The following is a 19064-nucleotide window of genomic DNA, read 5'->3' on the forward strand; positions in this document are numbered from 1 at the left end:
GTGAGGATTTAAGATCTTTGCTGCAATGGTTCTGTCCTGGGAAGTACTGATAGTGTATGTACAACAGTCTTCCTGCCTGGTGCCAGATATATTTTTAGTGCCCTCTTTTGCTTCCATTGTTATGTGAACCTTAATATATAATCAATATAATTGTTACTGAAGCATTTTAAATTTTGTTCTCCTGCAGACATGCTGCTTTATATTGTGCAGTGCTATTTTTGCACATTTGGGACTGTCTTCTGAGATACCAACTGTTAATTGCTTAAGAAAATCATTTGCACCTCTCACATTTTCAAGCTCCACTGGTGCTGTATCTTCTATAACATTAGGTTGCTACATTAGTGGAAGACTGGGTATTTGCATTGGAATAGCACTAATTCCTTTAATTACTTCAGCAAAACTGCAAGTTTCCTGTAAAACACACACAATTGTTGTGACGAACACTAAAATGCAAAATAGGACACCGTGATCATATGTTTCACAATTTGATATTGGCTCAACTGCCGTGTAAACAATTCCCACTTTTAGTTTATATTATCTTTTAATTTTGTTCATTGGAGACAATGCAAATCCTCCAAGCCAGGGCTAGTCAGGACTGAGTAGGGATGTGATTTAAAACACACTCTTTTCATGCTCCACCTGGGACGTCTCAAAAAAAAATGGGCCCCACGAATTTAGCAGCGGGGCCAATGCCTGTGCAGATTGGTATGCTTTGGGCCTACTTTACGCCCAAAAAACGGGCACAACGCATACCAATTACTACCCCCATTAGTTTAGCTCTACAGCACACACATTGTACTCTGGAAAAGCACCAGAATGAAATACCTACTTTTAAGAAACTAAATTTGGTTGCAGTATATTTCAACTGTGGCGAGAGTATTTTCCTGGAATGTTGTAGAGTAAGGATTTTACAGAAGAAGGGAATGGGATCCAGGATAGTGGTCAGTGAAGATATGTTTGGCCATTGCATGACACAGATGTGGAGAGGACTGTTCATGCACTTAAGTGAAAGGCCTTGTCGGGAGTCTGCCATATGGCTTTAGCTGCCCTGGGTATCTAACTCCCCTACCTCTCCATGGTTATGCCTCTATAGATTGCAAAACTATGCAACATGCAACATACTGTAATTTAAAAAAATATTTGTTCTAGAGATGTGAGCGATCCAGGCAAGGCCACATTTATTGTCCAACCTTAGTTACCCTGAGAAGATGGTGGTGGGATTTCAGTTTGAACCACTGCAATATATGTAGACATGATACCCTTACAATGGTGTTAGATAGGTAATTCCAAGATATTAACCAGATGGCAAATGCCAGGATACTGATCGTGAAACGATAAAAAAACAGCAATATATGTCTAGGTCAGGATGGTGTGTAACTTGAACAGGAGCTTGGAGATGTTGGTGTTCCCACAGCGTTGTTGCTCCTGTCCTTCATGGTAGAGACCTTGGAGACTTTGGTGGGGCTGTATGGCAGATGCTTTCTGTTCTGACCTGACTTCTGAAGTTCTGTTTCAAAATGCCTATAGTATGTTGGTAACTGCATGATCCCCATTGTATTTTAGGTGTAATCTCACCTGCTTCTTCCTCTAACTGATACACAAATAATGGGATTTCAATTGGAATGTCCAAGTTGTAAATTAGAAGTGACGCAACTGAAAACATCTCAGCCAAAACTCTTGGACCCAAAACCTACAATAATGACCTGTCCAAAAAAAACCCAACGAAAATAATCTATACCACAAATCTCCAATTAGTTATGTTTCCAGTGATTGAAAATTACAGATTTCCTTTGAAGTGAAGAACAGGCCTCCCTGCACAACCTGGTTTATACTGATGAAATTAATGAACAACACATTCCCAGCAAGAATCATGGGAGTTTGCATGTATATTCATCGGCATATCATTGCTTCCCTCACCTGCCTTATGCAGAAGTGCACATGCGGCACACTATGGATGGAGACCGAGCATTGGGACCTCCAGCTGAAATCCCGACTACTACCCCTGCCATTGCCACATTTGACACTGCCAACAATGGTGATCACATAATACACTTTCATGTACCTGCCACGAGGAGAAGAGGGGAAGGCAGAAAATCAGCAAAAATGACTGTTTAAATTTCTGTATGAGGGACAGAGTTCCAAATGATCTTTTCTTGAGGGAAAGATTCACAGGACATGGAGCTTTACTGCTGGTTCCTTCCTTCAGTAACAATGTTCCATTTAATTATAGCTCACAGTTCTGATGGACCAGGTAAATAGTGAAGGGCTTCTTGGTTGCTATGGTTGCTGTTCCATTTGTGCATTTAATTAAACACTAAATAGTCTCTGCTAAGATTATATAAAGCTTATTTCAGTGTAGAAGAGAAAAGCAGCAGAAAAATGTAGCAAAATTTTGCACTTTTTTTAAGGCGTACAATGTAAATCTGGTTCTTAAAGTGGTTTTAAATTACAAAACTTCTTAATTCAGAATTCAAAACTACCTTAATGCACATGTGACAAATAAATTCTGATTGACTGGTATGAATATCAGATTCGTACCAGGTGAGCTTTGTACATGTACTGCTGTGATGGCCCATGTTCCACTACTGTTGGATCAGTGTTGTAGAATGCTTGGATCTGTTTGGAATAATCTAAGAATTCTGAATCCCTTATTCCTATCTTCATTTTGTAATATGCTTTGAGGCTGTACCAGACCTCAGCTGTTAGATTGAGTATAAAATGTGTACCATTCCATTTTAGTAACATCTATCTGTAATTGGATAACATACTGTTCTGGCTTTGTGGAACAGGTGCCTGAAGTTTTACTGGTTATAATTCTGCATGTTTCTCACCTGGAGTGTCAGAACTTGCTTCTTTTTCCTTCTCTTTTTTTCAAAACAATGTTTCACCTTTGAGTTGGGATTTGGTGGCCTGGTAATTGTTGCATCTCAGTGAAGAATAATTTACAGTTCTGTCCCTTGACACCCAGCAGATTTTAACTATTGCAGTGCTGCAAGCAACATCAGTCATCAGCTGTGTTGTTCATTCAAGGAATAAACAGTTTTTCACGCATGAGGGTTTTTCATAGCAAAAACAAATATTTTAATTACATTTCTCAAACATTCCCAAACATTTATGGTTTATTACCTACAATGTCTTTGGTAGATTTTTGAAGAACCTGTCTTAACAAAGCAGCTTATTGAATTTCCCACTGGAAGAGTTAAGAAGGAAAAATATGAGTAATGCACAGGGTAACTATTGAAGTTTCTGTTCCCAGTTGCTTCAAAGCAATCTGAATTTTGCAGACATCACTAATACAAAAAAAAAGCCTTGGCAATTGCCAATTTGCTTTTTAAGCTCATTAACCAAGATTGTCAGAAACAAGTGAATATAAAACCTTTATATATGTAAATGATTCTCTTGGATTTACATCATTTCTCCAAGAAAAATACAACACTGTCGACTTGCAATATAATTATTAGGTATTAGTTACTCATGGATCTGTACACCATCTCACACATTATAATACAATCCCTGCTTTCTACTCAGTAAGACAAATGACATAGTTACAGCATTGTCTTATTCTACTGGTAATACACTATCAGCTATGAAAGTGTCCAGCCTTCATTTAGTTCTTCTAGTTCATGTTCTAGTAAACATAAGTTCATCCTCAGAGAGGGGAAGAAAATGAGTAAGACCAATACTATGCTGCAGAAACCCATCTCTTGTATCCTCATAATGATGTGACAATGACAGCAATACCCAGGTGAAAGAAGAATTATGACATGAGTAGGGGGAACATAAAGTAGTGCTGGAATTGTATGTTTTATTTGTAAGTAACAAATTAATATGAATAAAAAATACCTTCTGTCAAGTGATTTTGATCTCCATAGAAAGGATGAGGATGAAGCCCACCTGGCTTATGATGATATTCAAGATCCAGGAGATGAGATTGCATCCTTGCACTTGTTTCTTAGTATTTTATTTAAATAATGTATAACTTCATTTGTTTGTTATTATCTTTTAACTTTGAACCAGCCTTTCATTTAATGATTGTTATGTGGGTAATATCAACAAAATAGTTTGACTGAATATATATTGGCTGCAGAATTTATGACAGGAATTGTCAGTGTAGGAGTGGACCTCAGTCCATATCCAGATCCCCACTGCTTTTGTTCCTAAATTTCCAAATGTTTATAAAGTCTGAGTACAAATCATTGAAAAACATAATTTCCCATTTTCATTTTCTTGCACATACCTTTAGATTTTTTGGGGGGGTGAACTTTGTGCTCATCTTTGGCAAATGTCATGATGAGGGTCCAGTAGTCTATTTTTGGTGCCCAGTGTCAATATCATACATTTCTAGGGGATTTACAGCATGGCCAGATGCAGAATAAAATTAACTGATCTCTGCCCCAACAATAAGCCTTAACCCTGGGGTATCCAAACTAAGACCCATGGGTCATATGTGGCTTGTGGGTCCAGAGGTTTGGAATGGACTGTTACCTCATTGATTGATTAATCCTAAGTTGGAACATCCAAAATATATTACAATGCCGAGTTTGAGTTATATAAGAATTAATGGGGACATTGATTTAAACTCTGAATGACAAGCAAAGCTTCATGGTATCCAGATAAGACAAAAAGCTTGGATATTTTCTTAACCATGGAATAATACTTAATAGCGCACTGCCTTGAGCTTTTCATTTTTCAATACCAACAGTCCTTATTGGATGTCTATATTGCCAATTTTGTGCAGTGGACTTGCACCTTGTCGGAGCCGGTTAGATACAAACTCATTTCACATGGGACTCTTGGAACCAGCAAAGACTTTCAACATATCAGTCTGAATTGAATCCAGAACTAAGTCTTGAAGGTGAAGGAATAGTTTTCTAACTTGCTGCAGCACCCAATGTGCCCATACTTGTTCATTTTATACAGTTTCAAGAAATAAGAAATGTCAATTGTTCCATTGCTAGATGGAGCATTGCATTATGCTTATACAGTGTTAATCAATGTTGCTATCCATTGCAATGCAGAATGGCTGTGGACCACATATCGTGTAGATCTTGTCTTAGCCTAGTGTGGCCCTCTATCAAAATTCAATTATGCACTATTTCTATAACTATATAAAAAGTAGACCTTTTAACTTCTGACAAGACTATTTTTAAGGATGTAGTCCCCAGTAATATGCTTCAGAAGCACTGTATGGGTTGATTGGACTCATTTAGAAAGCAGTTGCACCCTGGATGAAATACTTGATGATGGTGCTCTTTGATGTAATTCGGACTGTGAGGGAGATAAAATTATATTTTGCTGAATTAAGTGCAAAGCTAAATTTAATGCAGACATTACCTTCTGTAAACATGCATTAAACTTAAGAATCTGCATTAACTACATAAGAAGGAGCAATAGAAGCAGCGCACAACATATGGTATAACTGAGTGTGATAAGCACTTGATCCAAGTGTACAATTCAAATGTACCATTCCTGCTGATTTCCATTACAAAATAGTCTTAACTGAAGCATAATCCTTATATAAACATTTTGTTTTCCCTCACAAATCATTGTGCATCTATTCGGTTTCAGGTTTTTTTCTAGCTGATTTTAACTCCCATTTTATTGCAGAAGATTTTCTTTCAAGGAGTAAGCCAGTCTCCATAAAATCTCAACATGTTATGTATCTGTTCTTTGTTAAAGGTTTGTCTGTTGCACTACAGCTGCTGCATGGAGATATTGATCAGATCCGGAGAGAGTACCCGGTTTTGTTCACAAGAGGTGTGGCTATCACCAGGAAATTGGGATTCTCTGATATTATAATGCCAGGTAGGTTTGAAAAACAACAATGCTAGGATAATGCTGAAACAAGTTGGCTTCTGGCAATAGCAAGTTCTTACAAGGTAAATTATCTGCATTTTTAAAAATAACGTACTTATTTCTTGTTCTCGAGCCTTGGCTCAGTGGTAGCACTCTCGCCTCTGAGTCACAAGATCGTGGGTTCAAGTCCCACTCCAGAGACTTCAGCACATAATCAAGGTTGACACTTTGGTGCAGTATTGAGGGAGTGCTGCCCTGTCGGAGCAGCCATTTTTCAGATGAGACATTAAACCGAGGCTCCATCTGCCCTCTCGGGTGGATGTAAAAGATCTCATGGCACTATTTAAAGAACAGCAGGGGAGTTCTCCCTGGTATCGTGGCTGATATTTATCCCTCAAACAACATCGCTAAAACAAACAGATAATCTAGTCATTATCACATTGCTGTCTGTGGGACCTTGTGGTGTGCAAATTGGCTGCTGTGTTTCCCTACATCACAACAGTAACTGTACTTCAAAAGTATTTCATTGGCTGTAAAGCGTTTTAGGATGTCCTGGGATCACAAAAGACACTATATAAATGTAAGTTCTTGATATTTTTTCTCTTGGAGAATATATTGCTTTCAGAACGTTGGGATTTTTGTTTGTAGGTTTTGTATAATACCTGTGTTTATAGAAAGTATTAGATGTTGACGAACAAGTTCCTTGGTTAAAAATAAATGGCTGCCACATCATTCTTTGACTCCTAAGTCATTTATTTGGGCAGGGATGGGCACAGCTAATTTTGTTGATGTAAAGTGCAGATGTTCTCTTCTTGTCTGGTTGTGAGACTGGGAATGTGTGGACATATGGGGGGGTGATTTTAAACCCCAAGAACGGGTGGGTGGGGTGGGTGGGAGTTGAAAATAGTTGTTTTCTTGGGTCGCATTCACAAAATCTTCGGACTTTGCATTCCCAGTGGGAAGCCTGTACTTTTACACGCCGATGTTAAACTCGGAAATAAAGCCGGATGGCGGTCGCGACCCAAAAAACAACCATTTTCAACTCCCACTTGCCCCATCCACCCGTTCTTGGGGTCGAAAATCACCCCCATGCTCATTCCTCCATCTCCCTTCAGGCCAGCTCCAAATGCTCTAGTCCGGCCTTTGCCCCTGCTGGTTTTTTTTGGGAGTGGCGGGGTGAGGTTAAAGCCAGTGAGATCAGAGAATTCAGAATCAAGGAGAGCTGCAAAAGGATCATCTTTTGTCAATTTATGCCAGCTATTTTTAAATCCTATTTTTTGCTCTGCTATTTTAATGAACTTGAATTTGTGATGAATTTGTCAGCTCAGTAAAGACTTCGAGGTTTCACAATTTACGTGACTTACATTTTTGCTTCCAAATGCCTGTCAATTCTCATTCTAAACCTACAAAATTCAAATGGGTAAAATCAGCTGTTGTTAAAAAAAAATTGGACCTTCTAAGTTTGCATTTTACATTTGCAAATTGACAAAAAAAATGCTCATGTGCAGCAGGATATCCATCCCTGTTATAACTCTGCATTGTATAATAACAGGGGCTACGAAAGCTTTTGTAGACAAATGCTTAAAAATGAAATTAACATTTTAGTTAGTTCACAGACTTGAGTTTAACTTCTCCGGAATTTTTAAGTTTCTACAAAACAAAATTGCCCTTTTATTTTAAATGCTATCAGGTCTAAGAAAGGAAGACAACTTCCATATATATAGCGTCTTATCATATGCTCAGGACATACCAAAGCAACACAACCAATGGATTAATTTTGAAGTGTTGACTGAGGAATAAATGTTGGCCAGGACATCGGGAAAACTCCCTGTTCTTTTCTGGATAATGCCAAGAGATTTTTTATGTCTGCCGACATCTCATCCAAAATCCGAAAGTGCTTTGACAGCTAGCTTTAAATAACCACCAACAAAATACCTTGAGTGTTGCATTGGTACATATCTCACAGTTGTGACAGAATTACATTTCAGGCATTGTGTTCAGCCTTCTGATTTAATCTTCGAGTCATTCAGACTTGCACCAAAATATTTAGTACAAATTTATCACCAACTCTGTTTTCCCAGATAACCACTTTTGTGTTTTTATTTTGTCAGATAACTAGGTTTAACCTAAATGATTTCTTTTTGCTAAAGTTAATTGGAAAATTCTTACATGAAAATTACGATTTACTGGCGACCTAATTTTCCTCAAAGGAAGTAGCTTCACCATCTGTCTCATGGTTTCAGCCCATAGAGGACCAAACATTGAATTTTATTGCAGAAGCTCCAGTGGAAGCTATTTTTAACTGCGTGTATCATGCTTCCTGAATGAGCTTAGTTTTATTCATTCCGTGGGTGGGAGTTGGGGGGAATCGTGGCCCAATCACCCCACTAATTATATACAATGTCAAACTGTATACCATATAAATGGATATCCAAAATCAATCAATCATAGATTTTTTGGTCCTGATCTCCCCTACGATCACGTATGGTGATGGAATACAAAATGGCTAGGTTAATGATGAAAGAGAGCCATATCTTAATTAAAATACTTCGGAATAATCTAAGTCAGCGGTCTGTTTCTTTAACTCTCGGAATGGATATGTTACATATAAATCAGTAAGTCAGTCCTGAACAATCTGAAGCAACTATTACAATTTTGTGGGTTTTTTTTTACTGTATTTCATTCCAGATATTTTTGTTCTCTGTGTTTCAGACTACTCCCATGGGTAGGCTGTAGCTCCCTCCATGTCAAAGTGTTTTCACTTGCCAAATTTTGCAGTGTGCCTAAAAAGCAAACAGCTAACTTTTTTACAGATTGCCTCAGTTGCTGGTCCTAACCTGTGTCTTCATGGGATCCTCCTTGTTTTCGGAAGGCAGCAGAATAACACTACACGAGACCTTATTTTAGGCTATAACTGCCAAATAATTGTATTGAAAAGTAAGAGAACAAACACATTAACACAGCATTTTTTTTTGCAGTAGTTAAGTTTTGCTAGCTCCTCATATAGACAGGCTGGGTGAGTGGGCGGAGATTTGGCAGATGCAACACAATATTGGAAAATGTGAGGTTATGCACTTTGGCAGGATAAATCAGAGAGCAAGTTATTATCTTAATGGCAAAAAACTGGAAAGTACTGCAGTACAAAGGGATCTGGGGGTCCTGGTGAAAGAAAATCAAAAAGTTAGTATGCAGGTGCAGCAGGTGATCAAGAAGGCCAACAGAATGTTGGCTTTTATTGCTTGGGGGATAGAATATAAAAACAGGGAGGTATTGCTGCAGTTATATAAGGTATTGGTGAGAACGCACCTGGAATACTGCATACAGTTTTGGTGTCCATACTTAAGAAAAGACATACTTGCTCTCGAGGCAGTACAAAGAAGATTCACTCGGTTAATCCCGGGGTTGAGGGGGCGGACATATGAGGAGAGGTTGAGTAGATTGGGACTCTACTCATTGGAGTTCAGAAGAATGAGAGGCGATCTTATTGAAACATATAAGATTGTGAAGGGGCTTGATCGGGTGGATGCGGTAAGGATGTTCCCAAGGATGGGTGAAACTAGAAGTAGGGGGCATAATCTTAGAATAAGGGGCTGCTCTTTCAAAACTGAGACGAGGAGAAACTTCTTCACTCAGAGGGTAGTAGGTCTGTGGAATTTGCTGCCCCAGGAAGCTGTGGAAGCTACATCATGAAATAAATTTAAAACAGAAGTAGACAGTTTCCTAGAAGTAAAGGGAATTAGGGGTTACGGGGAGCGGGCAGGAAATTGGACATAAATTTAGATTTGAGGTTAGGATCAGATCAGCCATGATCTTATTGAACAGTGGAGCAGGCTCGAGGGGCCGATTGGCCTACTCCTGCTCCTATTTCTTATGTTCTTATGTTCATATACTAAAAAATAATAGTTCGCAACTCGTGCTAAACTGCACTTAATTAATTTTCATGTGTAGTGATTATTTTTTCCTTTTCTCATCAACGATGAAGTTGCCTTGTTTAACTCTCTATGGAAGCTCCAGACAAATTCTCTTTGAAGACTCCCGATAGCCTTTCATGGGGTAACTTTGAACTTCAGCGTAGGCTTAAAAACTGGTGGTATCAGATCAGCCGCCCGTTAGTACACCCACCTGATTTTCCTTTCCATTCCATATTACGGGCGGAAAATGACCAGATGGTAACCACCATGAAACCACCATCAGCCTTTGGCAGCTGCAAAGGTCCATTTGACAGGTGTGGGGGGGGTGGGGGAGAGACCCTCACTCATTGCAGGAGGCCACTCTGTCACTTTGGACAAAGTTTGGCTTCCACCACCCTCCTCCTAATAATAAAATTCACAAACTTGCACACTTACCCCGGTGTCCAGATACATGTACCTACCTTGCGGACCCCCTCAGATGTACATCTTCCGGATGGGGGCCGCTGTAGCTGCAGTCATGACTTCCTCGGAGGGCGAACAGCATCACCAGCCTCGCCGTCCACGCCGTCCACCTCTGACACGTGGAGCTCCACAACACAGTGCTGTGACACATCACCTGCACAGCAGGAGGGAGGGCAACGGCAGAGAGAGATGCGTCGCAGAGGGCACTACCCTCGCCACAGGGTCCACAGACCGAAGCTCAGCTTCCTGGACCTCTCTGAGCAGCAGTGCACACGGAGGCTCAGAGTCACTTGACATGTAGTCGTGGACATCTGCAGCCTCCTTCATGCCGAGCTGCTCCCGGCTGGCCTGAGCACCATCTTCTTACCTGTCGCTGTCAAAGTCACCACTGCCCTCAACAACTTCTCCTCTGCATCCTTCCAGGATGCCACCGGGGACATCACCAATGTCTCTCAGTCGTCTGCACAAAAGAGCCCTGCAAATACACCTACACCCACTCTGCAGTGACATAATGGGTGGCATCAGGTGTGGGTCTTCATTGTGATCCTCAGGAAAGGGCATTATTGCACAAACCAAACAAGACTCGCAAAGATGTGGCAGTAGTGGTGCCAATATAATATGTAATGTGAGTTGGTCAGAAATTAAATATAAGTAAAAACCATGACAAACCCTCAAACACCCTTGTGCATCCCCTTCATGCTCACGACACGCTTGTCTTACGCTGCCGACTGCACATATGTGATGCATCCCCTGTGGCTGCAGCACAGGTAGTGGCAGGTTGAGTGAGGCTGACTGTGAAAGAGATGCATGAGAGGGTGAGTATGAGATAGAGCCATGAGATTGTATGAGGATTGGGTTGAGTGGTAGTGGCGGGATGAGTACTGGCGAGGTGAGTAAGTGCAGGTAAGATGAGGATGAGGTTTGAGTGGGTATGAGGGGTGATGTGACAGAGTAGTGTTGGCAGTGCAGAAGGAGATGTGGGGTGGGGGCGGTGATGTGGCAGACGGAGTGTAGGGGAATGAGTAAGTGTACTCACTTTGACTGACCTACTTAGGTCATTACAGCGCCTCCTGCACTGTATGCAGGTGGGCGATATGTTGGTGGTGCAGGTGACCTCCTCTGCCACCTCGACCCAGGCTGCCTTGGTGGCAGAGGCAGGCCGCTTCCTCCTGCCCGCTGGGGGGAAGATCTCTGTCCTCCCCCTCTTCCTCACCCCATCCAATGATACCTGGAGTGAGGCATCATTAACCTGCGAGCAGCCTTCCCCCTGGGCTGCTCCATGCTGTAATTTTTCCTATTTCTTGCAGCATCAGTCAGTGGAGGACTGCCCCTTTAAATAGAGCTCCTCCAGCTGACACACCTTACTGCGCATGCGCAGTCCGCCCGCCGCGCAGCTCAGCAGCGGGGAACCCGGAACAACAGGTAAGTGGATCCAATCAGCCTGCGATTGTGTTCGGGGCAGACTGATTTCACCGGGCGCGTTACTGACGTGCCCAATCGCCCCCCCCCCACTGCGAACCAGCCGCCCTGGTAATATCGGGCCCTTAGTCTTGAAAAGCAGTGTTGAAAACTGCTCAACTGACATCATGTTGTGCACTGGGAAAAGTTTGTACTCACTATGGAAAAGACCTGCTGCTTTGGTTCTTTACCTGGGTTTTCGTTCAAAGCATGATTTTTATAAAACTTTTGTTATTGCTAGATATTGTGAGCTCGCATTACAAAGTGTCTTCCCTTGATGTGGTAAATTTGTCAGTAGTTTGGAAATGATTTAGATTTAAGGAAAGAATGCATTTTTAGTTTATTAGTGGGGAGTAACATATCTCATACATTTATACTTTAACTGCTGTATCCTTTATTTGTTTCCTCATATTACTTTGATCCATTTAATAGCTTTGTATGTATTATAGTCATTTGACTTCACAAACATTTTCACACTTTTTTGACATCAGAACTGATATGATATTTTAGATTTTTAAAATTCTGCATGTATATTGCTTTCGTTCTTTTCCCTCACCACTTTCCTTAGAAAAGACTAATTAAACAGTTAGGAAAGTTAATTTCTTGACCTATATTAAGATGTAATACTGTTAAATAAGACCTGTTAGTCCAAAGCCTTCATCTGGCATGCTGGGCCCACTGAAAGGTAGCTCACATAATGGTTTAGTGTTTTGTTTCTCTTCTGTTGGACAGTGTGCTTCAATAGCAATTAGTAGCACAAATAGAGATAAATGGGTTTGATCTAATAGCCATCACAGAGACATGGTTGCAAGGTGACCAAAGTTGGGAACTAAATATGCCAAGGTACATGATGTTTCAAAAAGACAGGCAGAATGGAAAAGGGTGTGGGGGTGGGGGGTAGCCCTGTTAATAAAGGATGACATAAGGACAGTGGTGAGAAAGAATCTTGGCTTGGAGGACGAGGAAATAGAATCAGTATGGGTGGAAATAAGAAATAACAAGGGGCAGAAAACACTGGTGGGAGTAGTTTATAGGCCCCCTAACAGTAGCTATACCGTTGGACATAGTATTAATCAACAAATAATAGGAACTCGTAATAAAGGTAATGCAATAATCATGGGGGACTTTAATCTTCATATAGACTGGACAAATCAAATTGGCAAAGGCAGGCTGGAGGACAAGTTCATGGAATGTATTCGAGACAGTTTACTAGAATAATACATCATGGAACCAACCAGGGAACAGTCTACTTTAGATCTTGTTTTGTGTAATGAGACAGGGTTAATTAGTAATCTCACGGTAAAGGATCCTCTGGGGAAGAGTGATCATAATATGATGGAATTTCACATTGAGTTTGAGAGTGATGTACTTAAGACCGAAACTAGAGTCGTAAACTTAAATAAAGTCAATTACATAGATATGAGGGGCAAGTTGGCTAAGGTAGATTGGGACCTTAGATTAAAAGGTATGACAGTAGATAAGCAATGGCAAACATTTAAAGAAATATTTTAATATTCTCAACGAATATAGAATCATAGAAAATTTAGAGCACAGAAAGAAGCCATTCAGCCCTTCGTGTCCGCGCCAGCTGAAAATGAGCCACCCAGCCTCATCCCACTTTCCAGCACTTGGTCCATAGCCTTGTAGGTTATGGCACTTCAAGTGCATATCCAAATACTTTTTAAATGTGATGAGGGTTTGTGCCTCTACCACCCTTTCAGGCAGTGCGTTCCAGACCCCCACCATCCTCAGGGTGAAAATTTTTTTCCTCAGCTCCCCTCTAATCCTTCTACCAATCACTTCAAATCTATGCCCCCTGGTTATTGACTTCTCTGCTATGAGAAATAGGTCCTTCCTAACCACTCTATCTAGGCCCCTCCTAATTTTGTCCAACTCCATTAAATCACCTCCCCTGTTCCAAAGAAAACAACCCCAGCCTATCCAATCTTTCCTCATAGCTAAATTCTCCAGTCCTGGCAACATCCTTGTAAATCTCCTCTGTACCCTCTCTAGTGAAATTATATCCTTCCAGTAATGTGGTGACTAGAACTCTACACAGTACTCAAGCTGTGGCCTAACTAGTGTTTTATACATTTCTAGCATAACCTCCCTGCTCTTATATTTTATGCCTCGGCTAATAAAGGAAAGTATCCCGTAGGCCTTCTCAACCACCTTATCTACCTGTCCTGCTATTTTCAGGGATCTGTGGACATGCACTACAAGGTCCCTCACTTCCTCTACAGCTCTCAGTATCCTCCATTGAGAAATAAAAACTCCACGGGAAAAGTGATTCTTCTATGGCTAACTAAAGAAATTAAGCATAGTATTACATTAAAAGAAGAGGCCTATAATGTTGCGAAGAAGAGAAGTAAGCCTGAGGATTGGGAGAGTTTTAGAAACCAGCAAAGGATGACCAAAAAATTGATAAAAAGGGAGAAAATAAAATATGAAAGTAAACTAGCAAGAAATATAAAAATGGATTGTAAGAGCTTCTGCAAGTATGTAAAAAGGAAGAGAGTAGCAAAAGTAAATGTTGGTCCCTTAGAGGCTGAGACAGGAGAAATTATAATGAGGAATAAGGAAACGGCATGAGATGTTTAACAAATATCTGTATCTGTCTTCACAGTAGAAGACACAAAAAGCATACCAGAAATAGTGGGGAACCAAGGGGCTAATGAGTTTGAGGAACTTATAATAATTAATACCAGTAGAGAAAAAGTACTGGAGAAACTAATGAGACTAAAAGCCGATAAATCCCCTGGACCTGATGGCCTACATCCTAGGGTTCGAAAAGAGGTGGCTGCAGAGATAGTGGATGCATTGGTTATGATCTTCCAAAATTCCCTAAGTTCCCTAGGTTCGAGCATGGTCCCAGCGGATTGGAAGGTAGCAAATGTAACACTGCTATTCAAGAATGGAGGGAGAGAGAAAATAGGCAACTGGAATCCATTATTAGGGAAATGGTAACAGGGCATTTAGAAAATCATAATATGATTAAACAGAGTCAATTTATGAAAGGAAAATCATGTTTGACAAATCTATTAGAGTTTTTTGTAACCAGCAGGGATTTTCAAAAGGCATTCAATAAGGTGCCACATAAAAGGTTGTTTTCAAGATAAGGGTTCATGGGGTTGGGGGTAATATATTAGCATGGATAGAGAATTGGCTAATGGACAGAAAACAGAGCAGTGATAAACGGGTCATTTTCAAGTTGGCAGGCTGTAACTAGTGGAGTGCTGCAAGGATCAGTGCTTGGGTCTCAGCTATTTACAATCTATATTAATGACTGAGATGAAGGGACCGAGTGTAATGTATCCAAGCTTGCTGACAATACAAAGCTGGGTGGGAAACTAAGCTGTGAGGAGGACAGAGTCTGCGAAGGGATATAGACAGGTTAAGTGAGGTGCAAGAAGGTGGCAGATGGAGTATAATGTGAGGAAATGTGAGGTTATTCAGTTTGGTAGGAAGAATAGAAAAACAGAATATTTTTAAATGGTGAGAAACTATTAAATGTTGGTGTTCAGAGAGATTTGGGTGTCCTCGTACAAGAAACACAAAAAGTTAGCATGCAGGTACAGCAAGCAATTAGGAAGGCAAATGGCATATTGGCCTTTATTGCAAGGGTGTTGGAGTACAAGAGTAAGGAAGTCTTACTACAATTATACAGGGCTTTGATGAGACCTCATCTGGAGTACTGTGTCCAGTTTTGTTCTCCTTATCTAAGGAAGGATATATTTGCCTTAGAGGTGGTACAACGAAGGTTTACTAGATTGATTCCTGGGATGAGAGGGTTGGCTTGTGAGGAGAGATTGAATAGAATGGGCTTATACTCTCTGGCGTTTAGAAAAATGAGAGATGATCTCATTGAAATGTACAAGATTTTGAGGGGGCTTGACAGGGTAGACGCTGAGAGGTTGTTTCCCCTGGCTGGAGAGTCTAGAACTAGGGGCATAGTCTCAAGATAAGGGGTCGGCCATTTCGGACTGAGATGAGGAGGAATTTCTTCACTCAGAGGGTTGTGAATCTTTGGAATTCTCTACCCCAGAGGGCTGTGGATGCTGAGTCATTGAATATATTCAAGGCTGAGATAGATAGATAGATAGATTTTTGGACTCTAGAGGAATCAAGGGATACGGGGGATCAAGCGGGAAAATGGAATCGAGCCATGATCTTATTGAATGGCGGAGCAGGCTTGAGGGGCCGTATGGCCTACTCCTGCTCCTATTTCTTATGTTCTTATGTAACAGTTGTTTGCTGCAAAGTGAGTGGGACTTTTAATAAATTTACCTAAATTAACTTAGTTGGAATTTAGCCACAGGAAATAAACCTTTAAAATAGTACAGACTAGTAGCTGGGTAAGGGAATGTTGTAAAAGGATGTGAAGGGTTAGGAACAGTAAGAAAGCAGAAGGAAATATGAAGCATTGGAGGGTAAGGGAGAAACACTCCAATTAAACTTATTAAGCTTAGTTGACTTGCTTTCAAATTCAGCAGACAAGGAGAACTCCCTGCTCCTCTTTGACTATTGCCATGGGATTTTTTACATCCACCTGACCAAGGAGATAGGGCCATAGTTTAGCATCTCATCTGAAAAATGGCAATTTCCCTCTGGCTCATCAGTGACCTGTGCTTTCCAACCCTGCTGTTGGACAGTGCTGCTACTGCTGTATGCAGTACACCCAGTCTTTGCAGACTATATTACAGTAATATCGGCCTTAGCTGATGTGTGACCGAGGATAGGAATTCCCTCTTGTGAACGCTTCCTGCATTGGGAATAGCTAGCTGAAACAGTGGAGGAGGCATTTGCTATTCTTAACCTTTGCAAGATTGCAGTAGCATTTACACACTCATTTAGGGGGAATAAGGTAAATGGTTAATTTTGTTCTGAGAATATTTAAGGAGTCAATTCCAGTAGGGTGGGAGAAAACGTCCAACACACAGTACTCCCTAACTAGATAGTCTGAAAATAAATTGAAAATGGTAGGACAAATTTCTGTATTCAATTTTTCTCCATCCTATAGAGAGCTTTCATTTCAGATATTGAGCATCAGATGCTACCCCAATCACATTGATGACCAGGTCAATCACCAAGTGTATTTACAAGGAACCCCTTGATCTGCAATAGGGCGAGCCCTGAATGTAAATCAAGAGGAACACCAGCTGTCACAATTCATTGCTAACCTGTACTGCAGTCAGTGGACCATTATTAAGTTTTGTTTGATTATAATGCCTCCTGATTGACAACCTGAATGCTCCTCGATGCCAATCTGCAGGACTCCCTTGGAGGTACTCATTGACTGGCTTGATCACTAGAACAGTTGCCAGCTGGCTGACGGTCCCCTTAGAGGAGTGAAAACAGATTTAAAAAAAGAATATCTCCTACTACAATAGTGGTATTTCAATGTTTGACTTCGTGTCTATTATGGAACTAAACTGACTTGAAGATTGCTGACTATGCACATAAACAAGATGTTTATTCATTCAGTCATCTTAAGATAACAACTTCCACCAGTAGAGGGCAGTGGACTCTCTCGTTATCACTAACTTGTGTGGGTGGTTTTAACTGAATACACTTTGTGTGTGGGAGTGCATTGAAACTACTCCTCTCCGATACTGCTATCCTTATATTTTGCATTATAACAAAGAGAATTAAATAGTCACAGAGGGCATGTGTGCATTCAAAGCTCAATGGGTAAATAAACTGCGTCATGTGGCATATACAGAGCAGGAAGATGTGGGGCCCTGTCTCTGCTCTATGCCGAATTGATGATTTCATCGGAAACAGCAACAAAGATGGTGCAGTGCACTTCAACACCTCAAGCTTGGGAGGGGAGAAAAAATATGCTGCATTCACACTCCTGATCGCAGTCTAGCGAATCCTAATAGAAAATGCACATTTGTCAAGTGAGGACTGTGATGGCCAAAGTGGGGAATGCTTTTTAAAATACATTCAAGGCTGCTTCCTAGATCAGTTTCTTTCTAGTCCAACAAGGAAAGAAGCATTACGTAATTTAGTTCCAGGAAATAAAGTCGAGTAAATAACTACTGTGGTGCAATTAATGAAACGACACTGAATGGTGCAGATGAATCGAGACACCCAGGGTTTCAAATGTATAAAGTTCAAATGCAGGTAGGTAAAATCATTAAAAAGGGCAATGGGAATTTTGGGCATTATTAGAAGGAGCATAGAGTACAAGAGTGAAGTAGCAATTATGAATTTATATATAATATTGGTTAGGTCACATTAAAATACTGCGTGCAGCTTTGGGCACCCCATTCTAGAATGGACATGAAAGCCATAGAAAGCATTCAACACAGGTTGACTGGGATGATGCCAAGGATGGGAATCTATAGTTATGAAGAGAGACTTGAGATACTGAGTCCATTTCCACTGGAGCAGAGACTGCTAAGTGCAGATGCAATAGAGGTTTATAAAATTATGGAGAGTTTTGATAGAGTGAATAGGGAAATATTATTTCCTCTGCGGAGTTGGTGACGAGGGGTCCTCAATTTAAAATTGAGTGAGGAGAGAGGGTGGGTGAAATTTCTTTACACAGATGACTGTTGGAGTTTGAAATGCTTTGTCACATGGAGTGGTGAGGCAGTGAGGATTTATTCTTTTAAGGGAATATTGAGTAAATATTTGAAGCCGAAAAAATACAAGGCTATGGGGAGAGCACAGTACAGTGGATTAGTTTTGGATAATTCACAGACAAGATGGGCCAAATGGCCGCCTCCTTTGCTGTAATTTTGTATGATTCTATACAATGGAATATCCTACTGAAGAATATCCCCTTTAAAGGGTTACCCAGGACTCCTGCTGTATCTGGAACTGTAACCTAGGTTAATGTGTAGGTTACTCCATTTAGGAGATACTAGGATGGAGGTACAATGCTTAGTGTGTTTTATTTATATACAGATTGTGTTTTTGATATATCTAAGACATTAATAACTTTATTACATTTACTTTTCAGTCTTATAAATGTAATTCTCTTCAGTTCCATGTATGTAATCAAACTGTCCTGTGGATGACATCTTGGAATGATAATGTGTCGTTCCATGAAACTACATAGACTATATAGAATGTACAGCACAGAAACAGGCCATTTGACCTAACTGGTCTAAGCCGGTATTTATGCTCCACACGAGCCTCCTCCCTCCCAACTTCCCTCACTCTACCATCATAACCACCTATTCCTTTCTTCCTCACATGTTTATCTAGCTTCCCCTTAAATGCATCTATGCTAGTCACCTCAACTACTCCTTGTGGTAGCAAGTTCCACATTCTAACCACTCTTTGGGTAAAGAAGTTTCTCCTGAATTCCTTATTGGATTTATTAGTGACTATCTTATATTTATGGCCCCTAGTGCTGGTCTCCCCCACAAGTGGAAACATCTTCTCTACGTCTACCCTTTCATAATCATAAAGACTTCCATC

At 40.6% G+C, this 19064-nt stretch overlaps 1 protein-coding gene across 1 annotated transcript in view; it reads left to right on the forward strand.

Annotated features, from left to right (window-relative positions):
• The window catches only part of LOC137334698 (dedicator of cytokinesis protein 4-like), a 329737-nt gene that overhangs the window by 177137 nt on the left and 133536 nt on the right, over positions 1–19064 (forward strand). The window contains exon 13 of the mRNA XM_067999572.1: positions 5680–5805. Within this exon, the coding sequence (XP_067855673.1) occupies positions 5680–5805 (126 nt within the window). The remainder of the gene's footprint in view (positions 1–5679; positions 5806–19064) is intronic.

Source organism: Heptranchias perlo, chromosome 18 (assembly GCF_035084215.1).
Source record: "Heptranchias perlo isolate sHepPer1 chromosome 18, sHepPer1.hap1, whole genome shotgun sequence".
NCBI classification, from domain to species: Eukaryota; Metazoa; Chordata; class Chondrichthyes; order Hexanchiformes; family Hexanchidae; genus Heptranchias; species Heptranchias perlo.